The sequence below is a fragment of the Carlito syrichta genome, unplaced genomic scaffold, assembly GCF_000164805.1.
Source record: "Carlito syrichta isolate Samal-C Ts95f unplaced genomic scaffold, Tarsius_syrichta-2.0.1 Scaffold144091, whole genome shotgun sequence".
NCBI classification, from domain to species: Eukaryota; Metazoa; Chordata; class Mammalia; order Primates; family Tarsiidae; genus Carlito; species Carlito syrichta.
This window is the reverse complement of record NW_007088187.1, coordinates 127,777-150,004: the sequence shown is the minus strand read 5'-3', so window position 1 is coordinate 150,004 and position 22,228 is coordinate 127,777. Positions and strand designations below refer to the sequence as shown.

The 22,228-nt window shown below is 49.4% G+C and overlaps 1 protein-coding gene across 1 annotated transcript in view; it reads left to right on the top strand.

Moving 5' to 3' along the window:
- The window catches only part of LOC103251725 (adenylate kinase 8-like), a gene marked incomplete at its 3' end in the record, with an annotated part of 88,711 nt that overhangs the window by 13,406 nt on the left and 53,077 nt on the right, over nt 1–22,228 (top strand). The window contains exon 4 of the mRNA XM_021708710.1: nt 8,791–8,859. Coding sequence (XP_021564385.1) covers nt 8,791–8,859 — 69 coding nt within the window. The remainder of the gene's footprint in view (nt 1–8,790; nt 8,860–22,228) is intronic.

The following is a 22,228-nucleotide window of genomic DNA, read 5'->3' as shown; positions in this document are numbered from 1 at the left end:
CCTGAGTTTACCTATAACAACAACTGGATAGAGAAGAAGCGCCTTGCCTAGCAAGGTCAGCTGTCCCCTGGTGTGTCAGTCCCCACCGGTCCCACAGTCTTGCAGGAGTCAGAGCATGCAGTTACCAGCTCTGGGGTCACCAGCCTTTAGAGGTGGGAATATGGTTTTAGAAAGAGTGGTTCTCTCATGTTCTGCAGAAGATGAGCTTTTCGGGACAAGGCTTGTTTCTAGAATAAAGAGGCTTTTATTAGGTTTATAAAATTCAACAGAGAGGAGGGAATTTGAGGAAATTCCTCCTGGCTTTCATTTACACTCATTACTAACATATTCAGATCACACTGAGGTGATTTCAAGGGTGTCTTGCTGGGCTCGTTGTTTCCAAAACACAGGGACATCAGGCCTCATCAAGTAAAAGGTTCTGAACAGTGACGTGGGTGCATGTCAGGCTCAACTGTGCATGGCCTTGTCTGCAGACGGCACCTGCCAGATGAGGCCTCTCATTAAATATACTCTTTAAGTTGCCTGCTGATTGGGAATCTTTATGGCTGTTTTTACAAGTAGAAATGATACCTACAAATACCTGATTTTCTCCTTCTAACCTTGGCTCTGCCCTCCTAAGCAGAACTCTTCTACATTGCTGGCGTTAACCAATGCATCTCCATTTTAGACTTTTCCTAGTAGTTTCTGAAGTACTTCCTAATGACCTACTGCGTGCCATGCAGTGTTCCGTGGTACCACAGGAGAGCCAAAGACGTGTCCTTTTCATGCCCCAGGAGCTTCCAGCCAGTGGGGACACTGGCAGTCCCATGAAGCTAAGCACAAGCCAGGGCTTGGGAGCTAGGAGCCTTCCTTCAATCAGTTGGTTGGTGGCCTGGTGTACTAATTCATTTAGATCAATTCTGAGCACCTACTAAGTCCTAGGCACAGGCTGCAAGAGGTAGGGGCTCTGTGGAGCTGTAACCATAATCGTGCTAAGCCAAGCCTTCCTGAAGGACCCACTGTGATGTTTCAGGACATGGAAGGGACTGGAATCAAAGTGTCACTGTATCCACAGGGCCAGGGGTAGTCCACAGGATGCTGGGGACCTAAGGTGGTCAGAGATAGCAAATTGCACTTTTGTTTGTTTTTAATTGTTATGAAATAGTATAAAGATGATCAAAAGCAGTGAGATGCCCCATGGAGTCATCACCTGCTTCAGCCTATACCAGCTCATGACAGGCTAGTTTCATATTGTACCCTCACCTACTCCCTCTGTCCCTGGGTTATTTTAAAGCAAACCTAGAGGCTGGGCGCAATGGCTCACACCTATAATCCCGGCACTTTGGGAGGCCGAGGCGAGAGGATTGCCTGAGCCCATAGGATCGAGATCAGCCCTGGTAATTTGGTGAGACCTCATCTCTACAATAAATAAAAGAATTAGCTGGGTGTGGTGGCGCATGCCTGTAGTTCCAGGTACTGGGAAGGCTGAAGTGGAGGGATCACTTGAGCCCAGCAGGTTGAGTCTGTGATGGCCATGAGCATGCCAGTGCACTCCAGCCTGGGAGACAGAGTGAGACTCCAACTCAAAAAATAAAATAAAATAAAGTAAAGCAAACCCAGACAGCGTTTCACATTTTGTTTCACTCATAAATGTTTTATCCAGGTTGGGCACTGTGACTCACACCTGTAATCCCAGTGTTTTGGGAGGCTGAGATAGGAGGATCACTTGAGGCCAGGAGTTTGAGACCATAGATGTTTTAGTCCATATCTACTGAGAGACTGAATTCTGTATTCAGGGTGACAATAACCAGACCTTAAATAAAAACTGTGACCTACAGCCTGTAGCAACCCGCCCAGGAAGCCAGCTCATTACCTTCGATAACCAGGCCAGGAAGTCACCTGCTATAAGTTAGACTTGCAGGAAGTCAGACGGCCATCTCCATCAACAGTCCAGGAAGCCAAACAATAACCCCTGTAACAAACAAACCCACGTGGCTGGGACGTGATTAATAACTACCAATGTCTCAAATCTTTTTCTCTGCTTCTAATTTAGGACCACTCAAAGAAATCCAGACGTTCTCCCACCTGATCCCATAGGATGCCCTTCTAAGGGGCTGCCTCCAGGTTCCCCGGCCAGCAGCCTCCACAGGGTACACCCAGAGTCTTTCTTTCTCCTCTAGAAGCTTTCCACTCCTTGCCTGCCTTTGATTTTGCCATCCATGGACAATGGTGGCCAACTCCCTCACCACAGCAAACTCTGACAAATAGCCTTGGCTTGTCTCATTTTGGGTGGGGGTTGGTCTTCATTTATTTCCACACTACAAAAGATAAGGGCTCTTTCTTACTAAACACATACACACATATTATGACACTAGAAATCTTACCAGTGATTCCACCAGTGTCCAGAGGGATTAAACATCTCCATGGGGCAACCTCCTTGGGTTCCCTCCCACTGTGGGAACTTTTCTGTCCTCTTAATAAATCCTGCTTTCTCACCAAACAAAAATCTCCATGAGGAGACACTTTCTGTGGCAGCAACCTTTCCAGCCTCCCTTCAGCTGACCTTCAGACCCATCTGATTCTTCTGGGTCTGAACTGGAAGAGATGACCGATGCCCTGATGACGCTGGCTGTCACTGAGTGGCTCCAGCCAAGGTCATTGGCTCATGACCTGTGTGATTCTGCTTAGATGCTGACCTCACAGATCTTCCTGGAATGGGTCAGGGACCCAGGGCCCCTGGACCCAAGAGAGGTCTGCTGTCTTTTGGTGGAAGCCACCAAAATGAATGTCTTAGCCTCTTTTTTTAAAATTTAATTTTCATTTTTTTTGTAGAGTCGAGGTCTCATTATGTTGCTCAGGCTGGTCTCGAACTCCTAGGCTCAAGCAATCCTCCTGGCATAACTTCCCAAGGTGCTAGGATTATAGGCGTGAGCCACCACACCCAGCTGAAATGAATGTCACAGTGACTCTGGTCCTCGTGCTGAACACCAAGAAAGGGACATCATATCCAATGATGCTGCCAAAGTCCTTGCCTCTCCTTCTTGCTGTGACAGCTCTAGCACCTTCTCCGCAGGCCCCTTCCCCCAAAATGCCCCTCCTGGGACCCCAGCCCAAGGGCACCTTTGCTCCCCATTCCTCCTCTTTCTAATTTAATCAAATTTCTCTCTTTTGCCAAATCCTTTTCTTCCTCTGTTTTCTCTGGTTCTGCCTCTAAGCCTTCAATCTGATTCACTATCATAAATACCACAACAAGGTTTAGGTGAGGTAGGCCCCCGGGGCTGGGGAGAGAGGCTGGGATTGTAAGGCCAGCAAGGAACCACTCTCAGGTGCTGGCCTTGAACTTGCACGAGCCTGAGATTTCTACTGTAAAAACAAAAACAAAAAACCCCCACTTTATTGTTCAAATCCCTGCAGGAAGAATGTGGATTTACACATTTGAAACTGCCTAGTCCGGAGGTTCCCAACCTCGGCAGCACATTGGAATCACCTGGGCCCTGCCTGGACTCCAAATCCCCAGGAATAAGGCCAGGCATCAGCATTTAAAAACCACTCCCAGGGAATGTCAGCACAGACCAGCTGAGAACCCACCCCAAGCACCGCCCCCTTTCCTCTTTATAATTATTAATTTTACAACACAATTACTGCTAAGTCAAGGTGTTTTCTGAATTAGCTATTGTATTAGAGCGGAACAGCCTGTGTTTATTGAATGAAAAAGTGACCTAAGCTTTGAAGGCTGGACAGGAAAAGCAGGGATGCCTTCCCAAGTATACGTTCTTCCTAATTCAGTTTTCTTAGAGCATAACAGCCTGTGTTTGTTGAATGAAAAAGTGACCTAAGCTTTGAAGGCTGGACAGGAAAGAGCAGGGATGTCTTTCCAAGTATGTGTTCTTCCTAATTCAGTTTTCCATTCTGTTTACAAATTTAAAGTCTGATGGAGCCTGATGTCCCCAAGTGCTTTAACCACCCGAGTGACCATTTTCTTTAGTATCCAAGTAGAAGAACTTGAGCCTTCTTCATTCTGCCTCTGTCTGCACACAGGTTGTATGGTACCCTCCAAATAGTCTGAGGTTTTTCGGGACAGAGCCCCTCAGCCCTGGTGTCCAAGTCCTGGTGGATGGTTTCTTCCCCTGCAGCCAATGTCTCCGGCCAGCCTCGCTGCTCCCCCTCCTTTGCAGGCTGAGCAGGACACCTGCAGCTCCTCCCTTCCTGAGTCAGCCACTCAAGGCGGTGGCGTAGAACAGACCTTTGCTGAAGGCTTGGGGAGGAAGCAGGTGACCCCAGCCCCAATACGCCCAAGTCCCTGGCTTTGTGGCTTCTTTTCCAATTCAAGGCCTTTCTCCATTCCAAGGTCTGTCTTGCCGCCACCTCCCTCTGTGGGCCTGTCCAGATGCCATGCTGTGAGCTCTGCTCCCGCCTTCAAAGCCTCTTCTCCTCTCCCCTCCCTTCCTCTTGTCCCAGCCCCCCAAATCTTCTGCCTCCCCCTTCCAGACTCCCTAGGAGATAGTACATTTCCTAACCTGTCCTGACAACCCCAAGAAGCAGCAGAAACTTTGAAGTGAGAGTTGTCTTTAAAGGACGCTCTGATCAGGCCTCAGGGAGCTCATATCCAAGTACTGGGCTCCCTCCCTACCAGAAGGAGCGCCTTTACAAAGAAAGGGGTGAGGGCAAGGGGGGCAGACCAGGGCATCTCAACTGTTACCCCCCTGCTCTACTACCCAAGTTCATACTGTGGCTCAAAACACCCACGACTTCTGAGCATGTGTTACCCACCAAGGTGACATTAGGGTCCCTGAGAGTGGGACCTGGCGATGGGACAGGACAACAGTCCCAGGGTGAGGAAGCCCAGGCGTGGGGAAGTCAAGTGACGCCCGGGGGCGGGGGGAGGGAGAGTCCACACTCAGCTGACTCCCAAAACACAACAGTGCATCCTTCAAGGGGTCACAGATCGGTGATCTGCCCCCAGGCCGGACAGGGAAGAGAGAACAGAGAACGGTCCAAATAGCAGCAAACGCAGCCCATCCTGCCTCTAAGAGCGAGGAAGCAACCAAGCATGGAGGCCAGGGGCGGGGGTTAGAGGGAGATGGGCCTTCTCTGTGGCCAGGAGAGTCCTCACTGAATTCCATCAACTTGCCCCTGTCCTCCCCCAAATGCCAGGCTTTGGGGGCTGGGGTGGGAGAGCATCACAGAACTCTGGAAGGAGGGAGCCTGATTCTTGCTCAGGCAGTTTGGCAGGGCTTCGAGAAGAGGCCCCCTGAAAGCCCCCGCTGCTGATGTGACACATCAAAGCTGGCACGCAGACAGCACAGTGGCGGGGAGCGACGGGGGGCACTGGGGAGTAGCTTCTGCTCAAAGCTGCCCGCCTGTCCCCTGCCGCGTGAGCTGCAGGGGGCGCTGTGCCCCATCCGGACCTGCTGCCTTTCCGCCTGGGTTCTTTGACGGGCTGGCACCCCCTGCATCCCCGGCTGCCCCCCTCACCCCGCGTCCTGTACCTGTTTGAATGCCGCCTCCTGAATGGGTGTTGTCAGGGAAAATGGCCTCAGGATGGAACCCGGCTCTGTCTGGGGTGAGGAGGGGACCTGAGAGGACAGGAAAGAATGAAAGGGGAAAGGGGGGATGAGGAAAAGCCAGGAGGGGGAGGGCAATGCAGGGTTGCTTCCTGCCTATACCCTCTCACCAAGCTGGAGGTACCTGAATGCCTGGGAGGAAATGGACACTGGCAGAAAGACCCCCACCCAGCAACTCCCCCCTCCCCCACATGAAGGACTCTGGCGGTCAGGTTGGCTTCAGCCAGAGGCTCTCCAGGTGTGTCCCCTAATGACTTTTCAAGTGACCAGCAGCATTCCCATCATTTGAAAAGTCCTTAGAGCCGGGCTTGGTGGCTCAGCCTGTCATCCTGCGCTTTGGGAGGCCGAGGTGAGTGGATTGCCTGAGCCCGCGGGTTCAAGACCCGCCTGGGCAACTTGGCGAGACCTCATCTTTACAATAAATCAAAAAAAAATCAGCCGGGCGTGATAGCACACGCCTGTAATTCCAGCTACTTGGAAGGCTGAGGTGGAAGGATCACCGGAGCCCAGCAGGTTGAGGCTGCAGTGACCGGGAGCGGCCACTGCCCTCCAGTCTGGGCGACAGAGTGAGACTCCAACTCAAAAAAAAAAAGAAGTCATTAGAGATGCACGGTCTTAACTCAACCCCAAATCAGAACTCCTGGGGTGGGGCCCAGCAATCTGTGTTTTCACAAACCCTGCCAGGATTCTGTTGCATGATCAGGTTGAGAACTGCTAGCTTAAGTTGGGAGAAATTTGAGGGGTGGGAGGTGAGGCTGATACTTTCTCAGGGGATGTTGCCACCAGTCTACGTGGTTTGGGTGGGACTGACCCAAACCCATCCAGGGACTGGATGCCAACTGGCCTCCTCCTTGCCTCTCTGGTCTCCTTTCTTCTCTACGCATCACTCATTCATTTATTCATTCGTTCTCTCTCCTTGTTATGTGGCCCCATAGCTTTTAAGTGAACATGTGATAAGGAGGGGTGCCTTCCTAGGAGGGGTGCCTCCTCCCCCATTTTTCCACCGTCTACTGTCTTTTTCCTCCAATTCCACATCCCTGGAAAAGCCATTCTAGGGCTGAGCCTGGTTTTTTTCTTTCCCTTTGTGCTGCCTTACACACCCCTCAGGCCTGCAAAGTGGCTGCTGCAGCTCCACTTCTTACATTCTCTCAGCTTCTGATCTGATGGAAAACAAGGATTCCTGCCCTGACAATTGCACTGATGTCGTGGGCCTGGCTTTCATTGGTAGCGATTGGGTCGCAGACAGCTTCTGAAGCAATCCCAGTGGCCAGGATGTGACATGCAGATCAGCTTGGACCAATCAGGGCCCTCCTCTGGGTCTGAGAGGGGGGTCAGCCACACCCAAACCATATAGGCTGAAGCGTAAGAGGGTGACTCCTCAAAGGAACTTAGGGAGACTGTGTTCCCAGAAGTGGGATATATGAAAAATAAAAATACCAGCAAAGGCTACAGTATTGTTACAGGGAAAGGTGGAGGCGTGCGCTCATCTCCGAGATGGCCGGAGCGCAGCAACTAAGAGTAGGAAGCCTACTGGGAGGGGGTAGGGAAGTAGGGGGAGGTGGGGAGGACAGCGATGAGCCCTCATGCTGAGGCTGAGTCTAGGCTCTGCAGAAGAGGCTGTATCAGGAATCCCCCATCCCTAGCATGGCCCTTGTGTTTGGAGTTTATTTCTGCTTCCCACGTGCTTTATCAGAGACGTGGGTGGGATCAAAGCTGTCCGCTCCTCCCCTGCCATGTGGGCTGCAGAGGGCATGTGCCCCATCCAGACCTGCTGCCTTTCCGCCTGTGTTCTTTGGCTGGCACCCGTTGGGGAAGATTCTTGGCTCCTGACGTGTACTAAAAGAAGGTGACACAGACCAGGTGTAAGCGTGCAGAATCCATCAAGGTGCTCAGGGCATAGTAAGTGCCACAGCACTGAGCCCTTGTGACATCCCATACTTGTCACATTATTATCTCATTTAATCCCCACAGCAACTCTTTGAGGCACGTTCTCTTGGTCTCTTTTACTGAAAAGGAAAGCAGAAGGAAGGCTGCCTTCAGCTTCCTCCTCACAATCTCCCTTTCCTGCGTTTGTCATTCTCAAACCTGCCTTGGCTGGCTAGACCTGTGTGGCTTCAAGTCCTGCCTCCGCTCCTCTCTGACCGTGAAACCCAAGGAAGTAGCTTAACCTCTCTGAGGCTCAGCTTCCCCATCTGTAAAAAAGGAACAAAAATAGTACAGACCGTGCAGGGTTGATCTAAAACTCAAATCATGTAATATTCAACATAGTGCCTGGCCCACTGTACACACCCAACAAATGCTGGCTGTCGTTTTTACTGCTTGTTGAATGAATTAAGGAATTTGAAGCTTCATCAGTTCATTCATCAGCAGGGCTTCCTATGTCCTTGGCACTATTTTGGTGCCAGGGCAGTGGTCTGCTGGTCAATATTTATTTATTTACTTACTTACTTACTTAGAGACAGGGTCTCACTCTGTCACCCAGGCTGGAGCATAGTGGCGGGATCCTGGCTCACTGCAGCCTCAACCTTCTGGGCTGAGGCGATCCTTCTGCCTCAGCCTCCCAAGCAGCTGGGACTGCAGGCCTGCGCCACCACATCTGGCTAATTTTTGTATTTTTTTTTTTTTTTTGAGTTGGAGTCTCACTCAGTTGCCCAGACTGGAGTGCAGTGGCCGCTCCCGGCCACCGCAGCCTCGACCTGCTGGGCTCTGGCGATCCTTCTGCCTCAGCCTTCCAAGTAGCTGGAACTACAGGCGCGTGCTACCACATCCGGCTGATTTTTGGATTTATTGTAGAGATGAGGTCTCGCTGCCCAGGTGGGTCTCGAACCCGCGGACTCAGGCAATCCACTCACCTCAGCCTCCCAAAGCGCGGGATTACAGGCTGAGCCACCGAGCCCGGCTCAGTGCGTGCCCTTTTAAGTTCAAAGAGAGCACGGTAACTCACACTTATAATCTCAGCACTTTAGAAGACTGAGATGGGAGGATCGCTTAAACCCAGAAGTTTGAGATCAGCCTGGGAAACAGAAAATGAAAAAATTAGTGGAGCATGGTGTCACGTGCCTATAGTCCCAGCTACTCGGGAGGCTGAGGCGGGAGGATCGCCCAAACCCAGAAGATAGAGGATGCAGTGAACTGTGATCTTGCCACTGCACTCCAGACTGGGTGACAGAGTGAGGTCTGACTCAAAAAACAAAAAGTTTCAAGATGCAAGTTCAGGTTCTCATCCTGTGTGTCCTGTTTCCTTTAGACACTTCCCAGTAGGCTGCTTATCCAGTTGATTCAGGAACGCCTGGCTGAAGAAGAATGTGTCAAGCGGGTAAGACTCCAGCAAAATGGGGCTCTGTCCCCAGGTCGGAGGGGAGGGTGGGGGTGTGTGCTCATCTCTGAGAGCCTAGATGACCGAAGGCGCACAGAGGCGGTAAAGCAGACCCACAGGAGTTTGGTGAAGGTTAGTCTGCGGATGTGGACTTCACCTTGGTTGGAGGAAAAGTACCAGTGTAGAATTGGTTGTACCTATCACGATGCCCACAGGAAAGAACTGGCCCACGCAGAGTGGTCACAGAGGGAATTTACTGAAAGGACAATTGCAGAAGTGCGGGCGAGTTGCGGCAACCCACAGGCGGCAGTGAAGTGCCCCGGCGGCAGCAGGAAGCTTCCACACCCCTGACCCTGGAGGGGTAAGGGTAGGGAGAGGGTTGTCTGGAGCCGTGGAAGCCCCAGGAGACGGAAGAAGAGGCAGATGGAAGAGTAAAAATTGCACAGGGGCAGAGCAAAAATTAGGGGGTGTCCCAGACTCTTGCCTTCCGTGCTTTGATCTCCCACTGGTGCCCTCTTTGGCCAGATCCAGTGAAGCCAAAGGCAGGAGTCCAAATGAAGCACTCCACTGAGGCCAGCCTCTCGGGGCACAGAGGAGGGTGGAGAAGACAGGACAGGGCTCAGGAGCAGGACAGCAAGCAGAGCGCCCATCTGCTGGCACTGATGCTTGCTGCGGGAGGGCTTTGCACGCGGGCTCAGGCAATCCACTCACCTCAGCCTCCCAGAGTGCGGGATTACAGACTGAGCCACCGAGCCTAGCTTCGCCCAGTTCTCTTAACAGTGCCTTTTACAGAGCAAAATTTGAAAACTCTTGCTAAGTAATTTGGTACCATAGATTTTTAAAATTATTGTTATGAGACTCTGGGTCTTGTTGAAATCCCATGCGAATGTTTTTATCTTAGCAGGTGAAGATTCAGGTGGGCTCAGACTGCACATTCCCCCTGCTTCTCTGGGCGTGGTCTCTGAGTCAGTCCTGTTCTCAGCACCTGTGCAGTGGCTGTGCAGCTCTGTGCTGCGTGTGTGCCATGCTGGGGCAGCTGGCCGTGAGCTGTACAGTGGTTCATCTCTCAGTGTACTAGGAATGCTGTCTAGAGTCAGACCCGCACATATGAAGGGGGACCCCCCGAACCCAGAATTTACTTATTAAAAATGTGTATTTATTCTTACATGTTTAAGCATCAGTCACCTTCTAAGTCCTCTCCGTGGATGCAATACACCTATCGGGACGCTCTTTCCACAGCTCAAAACAGTTTCTGAACATATCCATTTTGATGCCTTTTAGGCTTCTGCCATTTTTTGTTTCACCTCTTCCACATCGGCAAAATGTTTCCCTTTGAGGACATTTTTCATCTGGGCAAACAAACAAAAAAAAAGTCATTCAGGGCGAGGTCGGGTGAGTAGGGAGAGTGAGGCACAGGGGTCCTGTCATTTTTGGTCCAAAACTGCTGAACACTTAGCACAGTGTGGGCAGTTGTGCTCATAAATCACTCATCATGAAATAAGCAAACACACTGAAAGAATCACTACAAAATGGATTCACTGAAGCCAAACGCAGCCAACCACAACAACACTGGCTGCTACATGGATGCCAATGGGTTCCTAGAACACTCACCTAGGAGGGGAAGCCTGCACTACAAGGTTCCCGCCCTTCCAAAGATAATTCCGGGTTATTTTGGTCCCCCCTCCCCCATACACAGCTTGAGGGTGAGCCCTCGAGTTCATAAACAACTGTCCTTCATTACTTTCCTGAGCTCCCCTTTCTGGCATCTTCCTTGGTGTTCTTCTTTTAGCCAGAAACCTGGGGTTCTATTTATTCTGCTCTGTCACATGCTTCCTGGGACTACCCCCATGACCAGGGCCAAGTGACAGGAGGGCAGAAAGAGGAAACATTAGCAGAGTTTTGCTCTATTATCTTGGGATTGGGAAAGAAGGATCCCCTCCTTCAGAGTTTCAGGCACCTGCAGGCCCCCTTTGTCACAGCTGTGCCACCACAGCCTCAGCGGGATAGCCTGGAGCCCGAGGAAACAGAGAAACTCAAAAAACAAAGCCCCCATGGAGTGTTGAGTCCCTTTCCAGCCCTCCCCCGGCCCTCTCTGTTTCCACCCGGTGCCCACTAGTGATTTCAGGTTGCCCTAAGACCAGACCAGGAGATCCTGACTTGGCAGTATTTAGAATTCTAGTCTTCTTCCCTAGTATAGTACTATTGAGTAACTTTTTTTTTTGAGTTCTTTAATAACTGCCCCGTGTATTCTACGCATGCATTATAGCTGCTACCAGCAGGGGCAACAAGGTGGGGGTGTTTACTCCATCTTGCTCAGAACCAGAATTTGTGTGCTTTTTAAAAAAATACATGTGTACACGTGCACAGACATACAGACACATACTCTCTCTTCCTGTCCCTCATTTAAAAATTGATTGAGGCCAAGCGTGGTGGCTCATGCCTATAATCCCAGCACTTAGGGAGGTGGAGGTGAGAGGATTGCCTGAGACCACAGGTTTGATACCAGCTGGGCAACTTGGCGAGACCTCATCTCTACAATAAATCAAAAAATTAGCCGGGCGTGGTAGCGCGTGCCTGTAGTTCCAGCTACTTGGAAGGCTGAGGCGGAAGGATCGCCCAAGCCCAGCCAGTCAAGGTTGTGGTGACCATGAGCGTGCCACTGCACTCCAGCCAGGGTGACAGAAAGATACTCTGACTCAAAAAAAAAAATTATTTGGGGCTGGATGCCTGTAATCCCAGCACTTTGGGAGGCTGAGGTGGGAGGATCGCTTGGTCCTAGTAGTTCAAGACCAGCCTGCAACATAGCAAGACCTCATCTATACAAAACAATTAGCCAGGTGTGGTGGCATGTGTCTGTAGTCCCAGATACCCAGGAGGCTAAGGATCACCTGAGCCCAGGAGATACAGCCATGAGCTGTGATCGTGTCACTGCTCTCCAGCCCGGGTAACAGAGAGACTCTGACTGAAAAGAAAAAAAAAAAAAAGATTTGGAGGCCCAAAATCTGAAAGGATACCCAGCAGTCTTTCTAGCACACTGGTAAATGAGTAGCAGTTCTCATCGGTTGTCTCTGCATCTACATCACGAGAGGACAACCCAGCTGCTGTCTGAGGCTCAAAACTAGCTCTGAGCAGTATGTTTTCCTCTGACTTCAAACTGTCCAGTGAGCCAAAGGTCTTCTGTCCAGGTGAAGGCAAGTGCCCAGAGTCCAGAGGCTGTTTTAAATCAGGGGTAGACACACATTTTCTGTAAAGGCCACATAGTCAATATTTTAGGCTTTGCAGCCTATATGGCCTCTACCAAAACTACTCAACTATTTTTTTTTAACAAGTCGGGCTCTCACTCTGTTGTTCATGCTGGAGCACAGTGGCACGATGGTGGCTCATTGCAGCCTCCAATTCCTGTGCTCAGGTGATCCTTCCGCTTCAGCCTCCCAAGTAGCTGGGACCACAGGCATGTACTACCATGCCTGGATAATTTTTCTTTCTTTCTTTTTTATTCTGTAGAGACAGGGTCTCGCTATGCTGCCCAGACTGGTCTCAAACTTCTGGGCTCAAGTGATCCTCCCTTCTCAGCCTCCCAAAGTGCTGGGATTACAGGTGTGAGCCTCTGCACCTGGCCAATACTACTGAACTTAGACATAATGCAGAAACAGCTGCACACAATACGTAAAGGAAAGGGCATGACTCTATGCCAATAAAACTTTATCAACAAAAGTAGGCGGAAGGCCAGATTTGGCTGGCCTGGGGGCTATAATTAGCCAGTCCCTGTTGTAAATAATACTTTCATGTCATCACGAAAATGTCTGTCCTTTCTCTTCAGCTCTTGATAAAAAGCAAACTTCCCCCAGCCGGGCTGGGTGGTTCAGCCTATAATCCCGTGCCTTTGGGAGGCTGAGGTGAGTGGATTGCCTGAGCCTGCGAGTTTGAGACCCGCCTGGGCAACTCGGCGAGACCTCATCTCTACAATAAATCAAAATGAGCCGGGTGTGGTAGCGCGCACCTGTAGTTCCAGCTACTTGGAAGGCTGAGGGGGAAGAATCGCCAGAGCCCAGCAGGTCGAGGCTACGGTGGCCGGGTGTGGCCACTGCACTCCAGTCTGGGTGACAGAGTGAGACTCCAACTCAAAAAAAAAAAACCAAACAAACAAACAAACAAAAGCGAACTTCCATGCTCTAGGAACATTGGCAGAAAGGCCAGCTTCACCAAGGACTTTCATTTTAACTAATGGTCATGCTACTCCCAAGCCCACCTGCCTCCATTCTGCAGACTCTAATTGAAGGCCTATCGCAGGCACTGCATTAACCTCATTGCTGGGACCCCTGCCTGCACCTGAGCACCTTACTGCCCCCCACTCCCAACTGTCCCCACTTCCAGCACAGTGGTCTTGTGTGCCTTGGGCTCACCGCCCGCTCAGAGACAGAGCCACACATGAGCAAGGCAAGGCAAGACTGTGAGAAGGGGGTTGAGGGGGAAGCCACAACATGTGAAGGGAAACCAGGCCCGCGAGAGTCGGGTTGCTACAGAAGCCGCTAGAGGTAGGGACTGGGGCAGGCTGTGGAGGGGTCATCTGAGGCCGAGGGAATGTCAGCCAGAACCGAGGCAGGGGCCAGACAATCCAGCCCCCACATGACTCCATACTCAGTTCAACCAACCTCAGGGCAACTTTTCTTAAAATCAACCCATCAGCCAGGCATGGTGGTTCTCGCCTGTAATCCCAGCACTTTGGGAGGCTGAGGCGGGAGAGTTGCTTGAGCCCAGGAGTTCAAGACCAGCATCGGCAATATAGCAAGACCTTGTCTCTACAAAAAAATTTTTAAAAATTAACTGGGTATGGTGCTCAAAAGGCTGAAGCGGAAGGATTGCCTGAGCCCGGGAAGTCGAGGTGACAGTGAGCCATGATTGCATCACTGTACTCCAACCTGGGCAACAGAATGAGACCCCTACTCAAAAACAAAAACAACAAAAGCTGACCCATCAAGTGGTCACTCTTTTAAAGGGTTCCCATCTCTGTTATCTGGGAAACGCCCAATCTTTTGTCAGGGAATAAAAGGTAGAACAGGTAGCCGAGTTTGATTGGAGCAGGCCGGCACTTTCCCATACAAAATTGCTCTGTGCCTCAATCCATCATTTATTACAAGTTCGCCAGGTCAGGTTAAACTCTTGTGTCACACATCACCAGGCTGGACGCATTCAAGTGAGTCTGCTTTTCTTCCCTTGGATCTTTAAAGTCAAGCCGTTTTCTCCTTTTCATCAGTGATAGCTACTCATCGAATTTGGCCAAATATAGCTGAGTGGTAATCCTTTGGCTGAAGTGTACTAGAACCCCCTCGGCAGGGGTGAGGGCTGTGTTTAAAAGCACAGCTGGATACAGTCCTGAACATCAGGCGATGTTTCAAATTCAGCATACTCAAGAGTTCCTGCAACCAGGACTCCCAGCTGATTAGCACTGATTCTAAACACCCAGAAAGGAGTACTTCTGCAGTTCCTATCCCCAGGAATAGTACTCCTGAAAAATATTCATGAGCCCAAGTGCCACCCCTGCCAAACAAAAGTCCCAGCGGAGATGGCTCCACTGTCTGTCTCAGTCTTAGCAAAGGCAGCGAGACTTCCCCACGCTGGATTGTAAACAACCCCTCTTCTCCTTCTCAAAGATGCTTATGACCCCAGCATTTGTGATCCAGGAACTAGAGCAGGGACTCCTGGTCAAGAGTGTTTGCTCTTTTTTTTCTTTTTTTAAATTGGGGTCTCACTCTCTCCCAGGCTGGAGTGCAGTGGCACGATCACAACTCACGGCAGCCTTGACTCCCTGGGCTCAAGCAATTCTTCCATCTCAGCCTCCAGAGCAGCTAGGCCTATAGGCGCATGCCACCATGCCTGGTTAGTTTTGGTTTTTGTTTTGTTTTTTTGTAGAGACGAAGTCTCACTATGTTGCCCAGTCTGGTCTTGAACTCCTGGGCTCAAGCAATCCTCCCACTTTGGCCTCTCAAAGTGCTGGGATTACAGGTGTGAGCCACCGCAATTGGCCTCAAAAGTGTTTGCTTTGATTGGCGGCCTTGGTGCAGCAGAAGCTGGGAGCTGGAGCCCAGCTGACCACTGGAAGGCGGAAGGCTCTGAGGTCCCAGCAGGCAGGAGGGCAGACAAGCCTAGGTCTTCTTCTCTGGTCCTCCAACTCACCCTGGAAAAAGCTGGAGAACTGAACTCATCATGCACCTGAGCCCTGCACCAGTCCCTATGCCCAGCATGTGACCCTACATAGCCAATGTTATTGTGTCCCCATTTTACAGATGCAGGGCCTAAGGCATACCCAGAGCCACACGGTCAGATGTGGAAGGGCTGGTCAGCGTAGACCCAGGCATGTGATACACAGGGCTGGCACTTTGACCTGTAGCTCCAGGGTTATGCTCTGCACCCCTGGAGAAGAGTGCTGAGGCTATGGAAAGACCATCTACTCCCTGTCATATTTTGTGCCATTCACAGACCGCCACATGTTCCCCTATAACCTGCCATGTCCCTCCACTGCTATCATTACCAGATACCTTGCCACGATTTGTTGACCTCCCCAGCCAGTGTTTCCTGAAAGCACTCATTCATTCATTCATTTGTTCTCATAGGCAACAGATCTTTACTCTTCTTAGCACTGATGCTGGGTGGGGTGCAGTGTGTTTTTGCTTCTTGGGTTCTTTGACTTCACCACAGAAAAGCATTTCAGAGTGAGTCCCAAGTATAGTTTAAGACAGAATTTATTAGAAAGAAAGAGACATACCCAACAGGCATGGGTGCCTTAAGAGAAAGGACACATGCTTGCATTTGACAAGCTTTCTATAGTTTTATAACCGTGATTAAGCAAATCATGAGCTGAGGGGTGGGTTGCAGGTGTCTGGTCTTGAGTTTTGATCACCATATCTCTACCTTCTAAGGTCACAAGGACCTTCTAAATAATGAAAGTTGCTGCCTAACTAGACTTGGGCTTTTCTTAGAACATCCTGTCTGTGTTTTGGGTAATTCCCTATTGTTTCCGTGCTTCACTGCACTGGTAGATCCATACATTCCAGCCCGCAAGGTGGTCAGGTCTGGTATACCTGGTCGGTTGGATGAAGGTCATGTACAGATAAGAAAGATGTCTGAATGCTGACCCTATTGTAATTTAAATTGCATACCAGGAAACTTAATCTATGTCTAACCTGTACCGAAAAACTCGTCTTGGCATTGGAACCAAAGCAGTGAACAGAAGAGTTAAACACCTTGCCCTCAAGGAGCAAAAATTCTAGTCATGGGGGGACAGTCAACAAATCAAATAAATAAGCAAAAGTGTAGTCACAATGTTGGCTGGAGATGGACTTGAGTGCAGCAGGAGGAGGGACCTGGCCATGGAGGGGGCATCGGTGACTCCTAACTATTGCGGAAGGGGAAGGCCATGGGCGGGAGGGAGGCAGGGATGGAAGACAGAAAGGAAGGGAGAAACACACTGTCATGTCATGGGGACCTGAACTGCTGGCATAGAAGCTGAGGCATGTAGATATCACTGAGCCACCCCATAAGTCGTCGTCCTTTCCAGCCTCAAAAGATGTAAAGTAATACTGTGTTGTGTAAATTATTTTTACAAGTCACTGCATCCCAGCTTAAATGTTTCTGGCATGTAAGCATTCCAACTAGAATAGGTGGAGGGTGCTGGGCGGGCTTGTCAAGTGGTAATCTGTGCATCTCAGTGGCTACATATGCCCCTTGAAGCTGTGCTGCCCTTCTTCCCTGTTCCAGAGTCTAAGAAAGCTGCATGGTTTAGAAAGAGGATCGAGTTGGCCTGGACAGGTTTCTTTTTCCAATTTTTTTTTTTTTTAATCTCTGTATGTCACTGAATGATGGCTTCTGGAGAAAATTTGGTGGTTCTCTCTGTTATTTCAACTGGATATCCCAAACATGCCTTCAGTGATCTAGAATAGTCTTTCAAACCTGCATTTTTTTTTTTTTTAGTTGGAGTCTCAGTCTGTTGCCTAGGCTGTCACAGCAGTCTTGACCTCCTAGGCTCAGGCAATCCTCCCACCTCAGCCTCCTAAGTAGCTGGGACTACAGGTATGCACCGTCATGCCTGGCTGGTTTTTTAAATTTTTAAATTTTTAATTTTTGTAGAGACAAGATCTTGCTGTGTTGCCCAGGCTGATCTCAAACCCCTGGGCTCAAGTAATCCTCTCACCTCGACCTCCCAAAGTACTGGGATTACAGGCATGAGCCACCACATAGGCCACATTTAACTTTTATAATCCCTTCTTGAGCTTATTTAAAAGCTTTGTCTATACAGCTTCTTTGCATAGTGTACCTACAGTGTAGGCAGAGTACAGGACCAAGTCTTCACCAGCAGCTGTCACCATCATCAAAAGAATGATGACATTTATTGTTAGTATTATTGATTGACAATATCAATTACATTCTTATAGACATAAGTATTAGTCATACAGTATAGGATTATATTGTTTTATAATTAATATATAGTGACTCTATAATATTTTGATGATATAGTAGCTGTTGTCTGGACATCTGGTCTGGCCCAAAGGTCCCACAGTAAGTTCCAGAACTGAGATGCGGACACAGCATTTTGCTGTTGGCCACCCTGTTCTTGTTTCAAAGGCTGCACCTAATGAAGGCATGGGCAGTGTTACTTTAGTGAGAGTGTTGCTTCCTCAGGCCTCAGTTTCCCCTCTGCAAAACCACAGGGTTGGGTTTGAGCATGGAAATCCCTTCTAGCCTTACAGTTCTGTGATTCCAATCATGTCCAAGCCACTGCTACCTGCAGAGTAAAGAAATGTCTCTTCAATTTGTTTTAAATTTCTCCGAACCTTCAAGGGGCATCCAGTACCTTTTCATCTCTTCCCGATGGAGACAGGATTTCAAGAGTAAGAGGTTAGGCTTCTAATTATGTGCTTTGGTTGTTCAAAAACAAAACAAACCCTCATCCAAAATAAACAGGCTTTCTTGCTTTTAGGGAGAAAAATGACATATATGCATATTCATTTATATGGTAATTATTATTATTTAGCTACACAGGGACTGGAATTGGTAATTTAGAGCACAAAAAAGAATGCAGGGAATAGTGTTCAGGGAAAAATAATGCAATCATAACCCATCAGGATTCTGTAGTTAATACTGGAGGTTTCCTTTTCTTTTTCTTTCTTGGGGGGGGGGCGTCTAATGCAATCTCTTTGAAGAATTTTTTTTTAAGTGACCATCAAATGCATTAGAGAAAGAGAAGTGAGCACTTTGTAATGGAACTAGCACAAGGAGCTGGCTTTACCTGTTGGAGACCCATCAGCCATTTGTTAGTCCTTGAAGTCAGAAGGTGCCCAGATCTTCAGATCACATCTGTAGGGCAAAGGATAGCTAAGAGGGAAGGCAGTGAGTTCTGGAAGCATGGCAGGAAAGGCTCCATACCAAAGAGAGTCTGCATTTTTACCTTGACCATGGTCGCCATTTGTCCTCTGTTTTATTTGGATTACTAAGACTCCCTTCCCTTTGTTTGGCACCTAACCCATGTCCCTGCAGCCACCTGGGTTTCTTCACACTGCCACACAATCCTTTCTTCACACTGCCACCTAAGGGATAGCTTTATAAAGAATGAATGAATTTATTTCTTAACCACAATACATTCATTCATGTGGTTCTAAATTCAGAACACTCCAAAGTCCGCTTCTTGCTCCTGTTCCCCAGCCACCTGGTTCCCTTCCCTGGAGGCAACTGGTGTTCTTGCAAGTGCATTCTTCTGATGGTTTTTACATAGAGAAGCATTTGTCATTTGGAAACAGATGTGGTTGTGCTTTCCACTCACTCTTCCCATTCTTCCTAACATGTATCCCTGGAGCCCGCATGTCCTGGCCTACCTGCAGCTTGGCATCATCTCTGGCCTCTCTCATCCACCCACACGGTGGCTTCAGTCCTCCAGCTCAACCTGCCCCTGCCCTGCTCAGGGCCTTTGCTCCTGGATGACTCCTGGTGATGTCATACCTCCTGGTATTCGCACCTTATGTAGTCCCTCAAAGTGGGCAGGACTGTGAATGTGGCAAAGCCGAGGGGCTGTCCCTCCTGTGGTTATGCCACGTTATGTGAGAATGTGAGAGAGAGACCCTCCTCGCTGGAAGGATGACGTGGGCAGCCATGCTGGAGAAACCCACATGGGTGGTCGCTGGGAACGGTAGTGGCCTCTAGCCCCCAGCCAGCAAGAAGCCAGAGCCCTCAGTCAGACAGCAGCAAGGAAGTGGAGTCTGTCAGCAACCCAAATGAGCTGGGAAGAGGATTCTTCCTCAGTTGAGCCTCCAGGTGAGAACACAGCCCAGCCAACACCTTGACTGCAGTCTTTTGAGACTCTCAGCAGAGAACCCAGGTGAGCTGTGCTCAGACTCCTGCCCGCAGAAACTGTGAGATAATAAGTGCATTGTTTAAGCCACTAAGATTGTTTCTCAGCAACGGAAAATGACTACACAATGCTCTTTTCACTGTCTAAGCTGTCCCTAGCCCTTAGTTGGACAAGTGCTTCTCTCTCCTCAGTGTCAACTTAAGGTCACTTCTTCAGGGAGACCTCCCCTGACTTCACCCAGCCCCAGACGAGGCCTGGCTTCCTGTTTCCTGTGCTCACAGTATTCTGCTTTCCTCCTCTGCACTTTTACGGTTAGAATTAGGAATGCAAGCTCTGAGAGGTTGGGACAGGATCCCCCACCTTTCATGAGGTATGTAGCATAGACTCCATGCTGGAGGGATATTTGTGGAACAGATGAATGAATGCTGCTGAGTAGTTCCCCGGTTCTGCAAAACCATGGCAGTGAAATCCTATCCCAACTTGCTGCTGGCCCAAGGAGGGGAGGGTGTTTACAATCCTCCAGGCAGGCCGGGCTCCATGGCTCAGCTTGTAATCCCAGCACTTTGGGAGGCCGAAGTGAGTAGATTGGCTGAGGAGCCTGTGGGTTTGAGACCTGCCCGGGCAACTTGGCAAGACCTCGTCTCTACAATAAATCAAAAATTAGCCCGTGTGGTAGCGTGCACCTGTAGTTCTGGCTACTTAGAAGGCTGAGGTGGAAGGATCACTGGAGCCTAGCAGGTCGATGCTGGGGTGGCCATAAGCGTGCCATTGCACTTTAGCCTGGGCGACAGAGTAAGACTCCAACCCAAAAAATAAAAAAATAAAAAATAAATGAAATCCTCCAGACCTAGGCAGTCGAATCTGGATGTCTCAATGACAGTTTTGATGACAGGAACATGTTTGCCTTCAGCTTCTTTGGAAAGAATAGTTGAAGTTGTTGTCCTGGCTTTGTTTTATGGGACTTGTGGAGATCTGTGGAGACTTTCTTCCCTGTGTCTTTTTTTTTTTTTTTTTTTGAGTTGGAGTCTCACTGTCACCCAAATTGGAGTGTAGTGGCATGCTCCTGGCCATCGCAGCCTTGACCTGCTGGGCTCCGGCGATTCTTCCTCCTCAGCCTTCCAAGTAGCTGGAGCTACAGGTGCGCACTACCACACCTGGCTCATTTTTTATTTATTGTAGATACGAGGTCTTGCCAAGTTGCCTGGGCAGGTCTCGAACCCGCAGGTTTAGGCAATCCACTTGCCTCGGCCTCCCAAAGTGCTGGAATTACAGACTGAGCCACCAAGTCCGGCCTTCCTTGTGTTTTAAGATTATTTCTGTTATTAGTGCTTTCAAGTTTCCCATTTGGCTTTGGTCTCACACACTTTGAGCAAGTTCAACTGCTGCACCCTAAGGGTATTGGTGCACCATGGAACCTGGGGTTCAAGTTTTTGAGAACCAGTGTTCCAGTTTGATCTTGGTGCCCTGTGCCATGAGATTTTCTCATATTTTCCTTTTTCATTCCTTTAATCAACTATAACAAGAGTCAACTACCAGGATGCTTGACTTTAAAACATTAAATAAATGCGTTACATACAAGTGATCATGCCTTGTGAATGAATTCCAATTTATCTTGTCAATGTCTTTTTAAAAACCATCTTCAGAAATCATCCTATCTAAAATCTTTTACCAAAAGGGAAACTGAGGCCTTGGCTGAGGTTAGAGGACAAGCAGGCTAGGAGAGTGGGGGCATTTTACAGGGTACCCACCGAGGCTCTTGGTTACCTGACTGCCAGGCCAGACTGTGAGCTTGTGCTGGACCCCTGGACAAAGGCACTTTGGTGTCACCAGAACCAGACAGATTGGAATGTCACAGACTGCAAAATATCTGGCTAAGAGAAAAATGTTTCCATGTATGGATCTCATCCCACCCCTGCCCAGCTACAGGGCAAAGGAAAGCCTTGTGCCCAATGACGACAGCTCATCAGGTGGGGAGAGTTTTATTACTCATCAAAATGCAGGGCCTTCATGGGCCAGGAATGTGATTTTTATGGGCCCTACACATGACTTGTGTTCACTGGCCTGAACTGTCCCTCGATTGTCTGGGCTGGCAGGCAGCAGCTAGGGAGATGCAGACAGGAACTGCTGGGGGAGCCTGTTCAAGCCGCAGCATATCTGCATGGAGTGCCCTGTCACTTTTAGACAGGCAGCGTGGACTCTAGGGTGCTGTAACAACTGTCGTGCACTTGCTGATTAAATGAGATAATACGAGCCAAGTGCTTAGCACTGAGATCTAAGGTAGACAGATTTAAGGTGATTTTCTTGGCCTGGCTCATTGGCTCAGCCTGTAATCCCAGCATTTTGGGAAGCTGAGGCGAGTGGATTGCCTGAGCCCGCAGGTTCGAGACCCACCCAGGCAACTTGACGAGACCTCGTCTCTACAATAAATAAAAAACTAGCCAGGTGTGGTAGCGTGTGCCTGTAGTTTCGGCTACTTGGAAGACTGAGGCAGAAGAATCGCCGGAGCCCAGCAGGTTGAGGCTGCGGTGACCAGGAGTGTGCCACTGCACTCCAGTCTGGGCGACAGGGTGATTCTCCAACTCAAAAAAAAAAAAAAAAAAGATGCTTTTCTCATGCAAGATGAGCTGGGTTAGAACAATGAGAGGATCCCTTCTGAATAGAAGAATTCCACTACTTCATACTTTGCTTTGTGTTAGAAAATAGTCATCAGCCCGGGCAGCATAGTGAGACCTAGTCTCTACCAAAAAAAAAAAAAAAATTAGCTGGGTGTGGTGGTACGCACCTGTAGTCCCAGGTTCTTGGAGACTGAGGCAGAAGGATCGCCTGAGTCCAGGAGGTGGAGTCTGCGGTGAGCTGTGATTGTGCTTGCGACAGGGTGAGACCCTGACTCAAAAAAAAAAGATGACGATACAGATAACGGTCAGCTAACATTTTTTTTTTGAGTTGGAGTCTCACTCTGTCGCCCAGACTGAAGTGCAGTGTCTGCTCCTGGCCACCGCAGCCTCAACCCGCTGGGCTCCGGCGATCCTT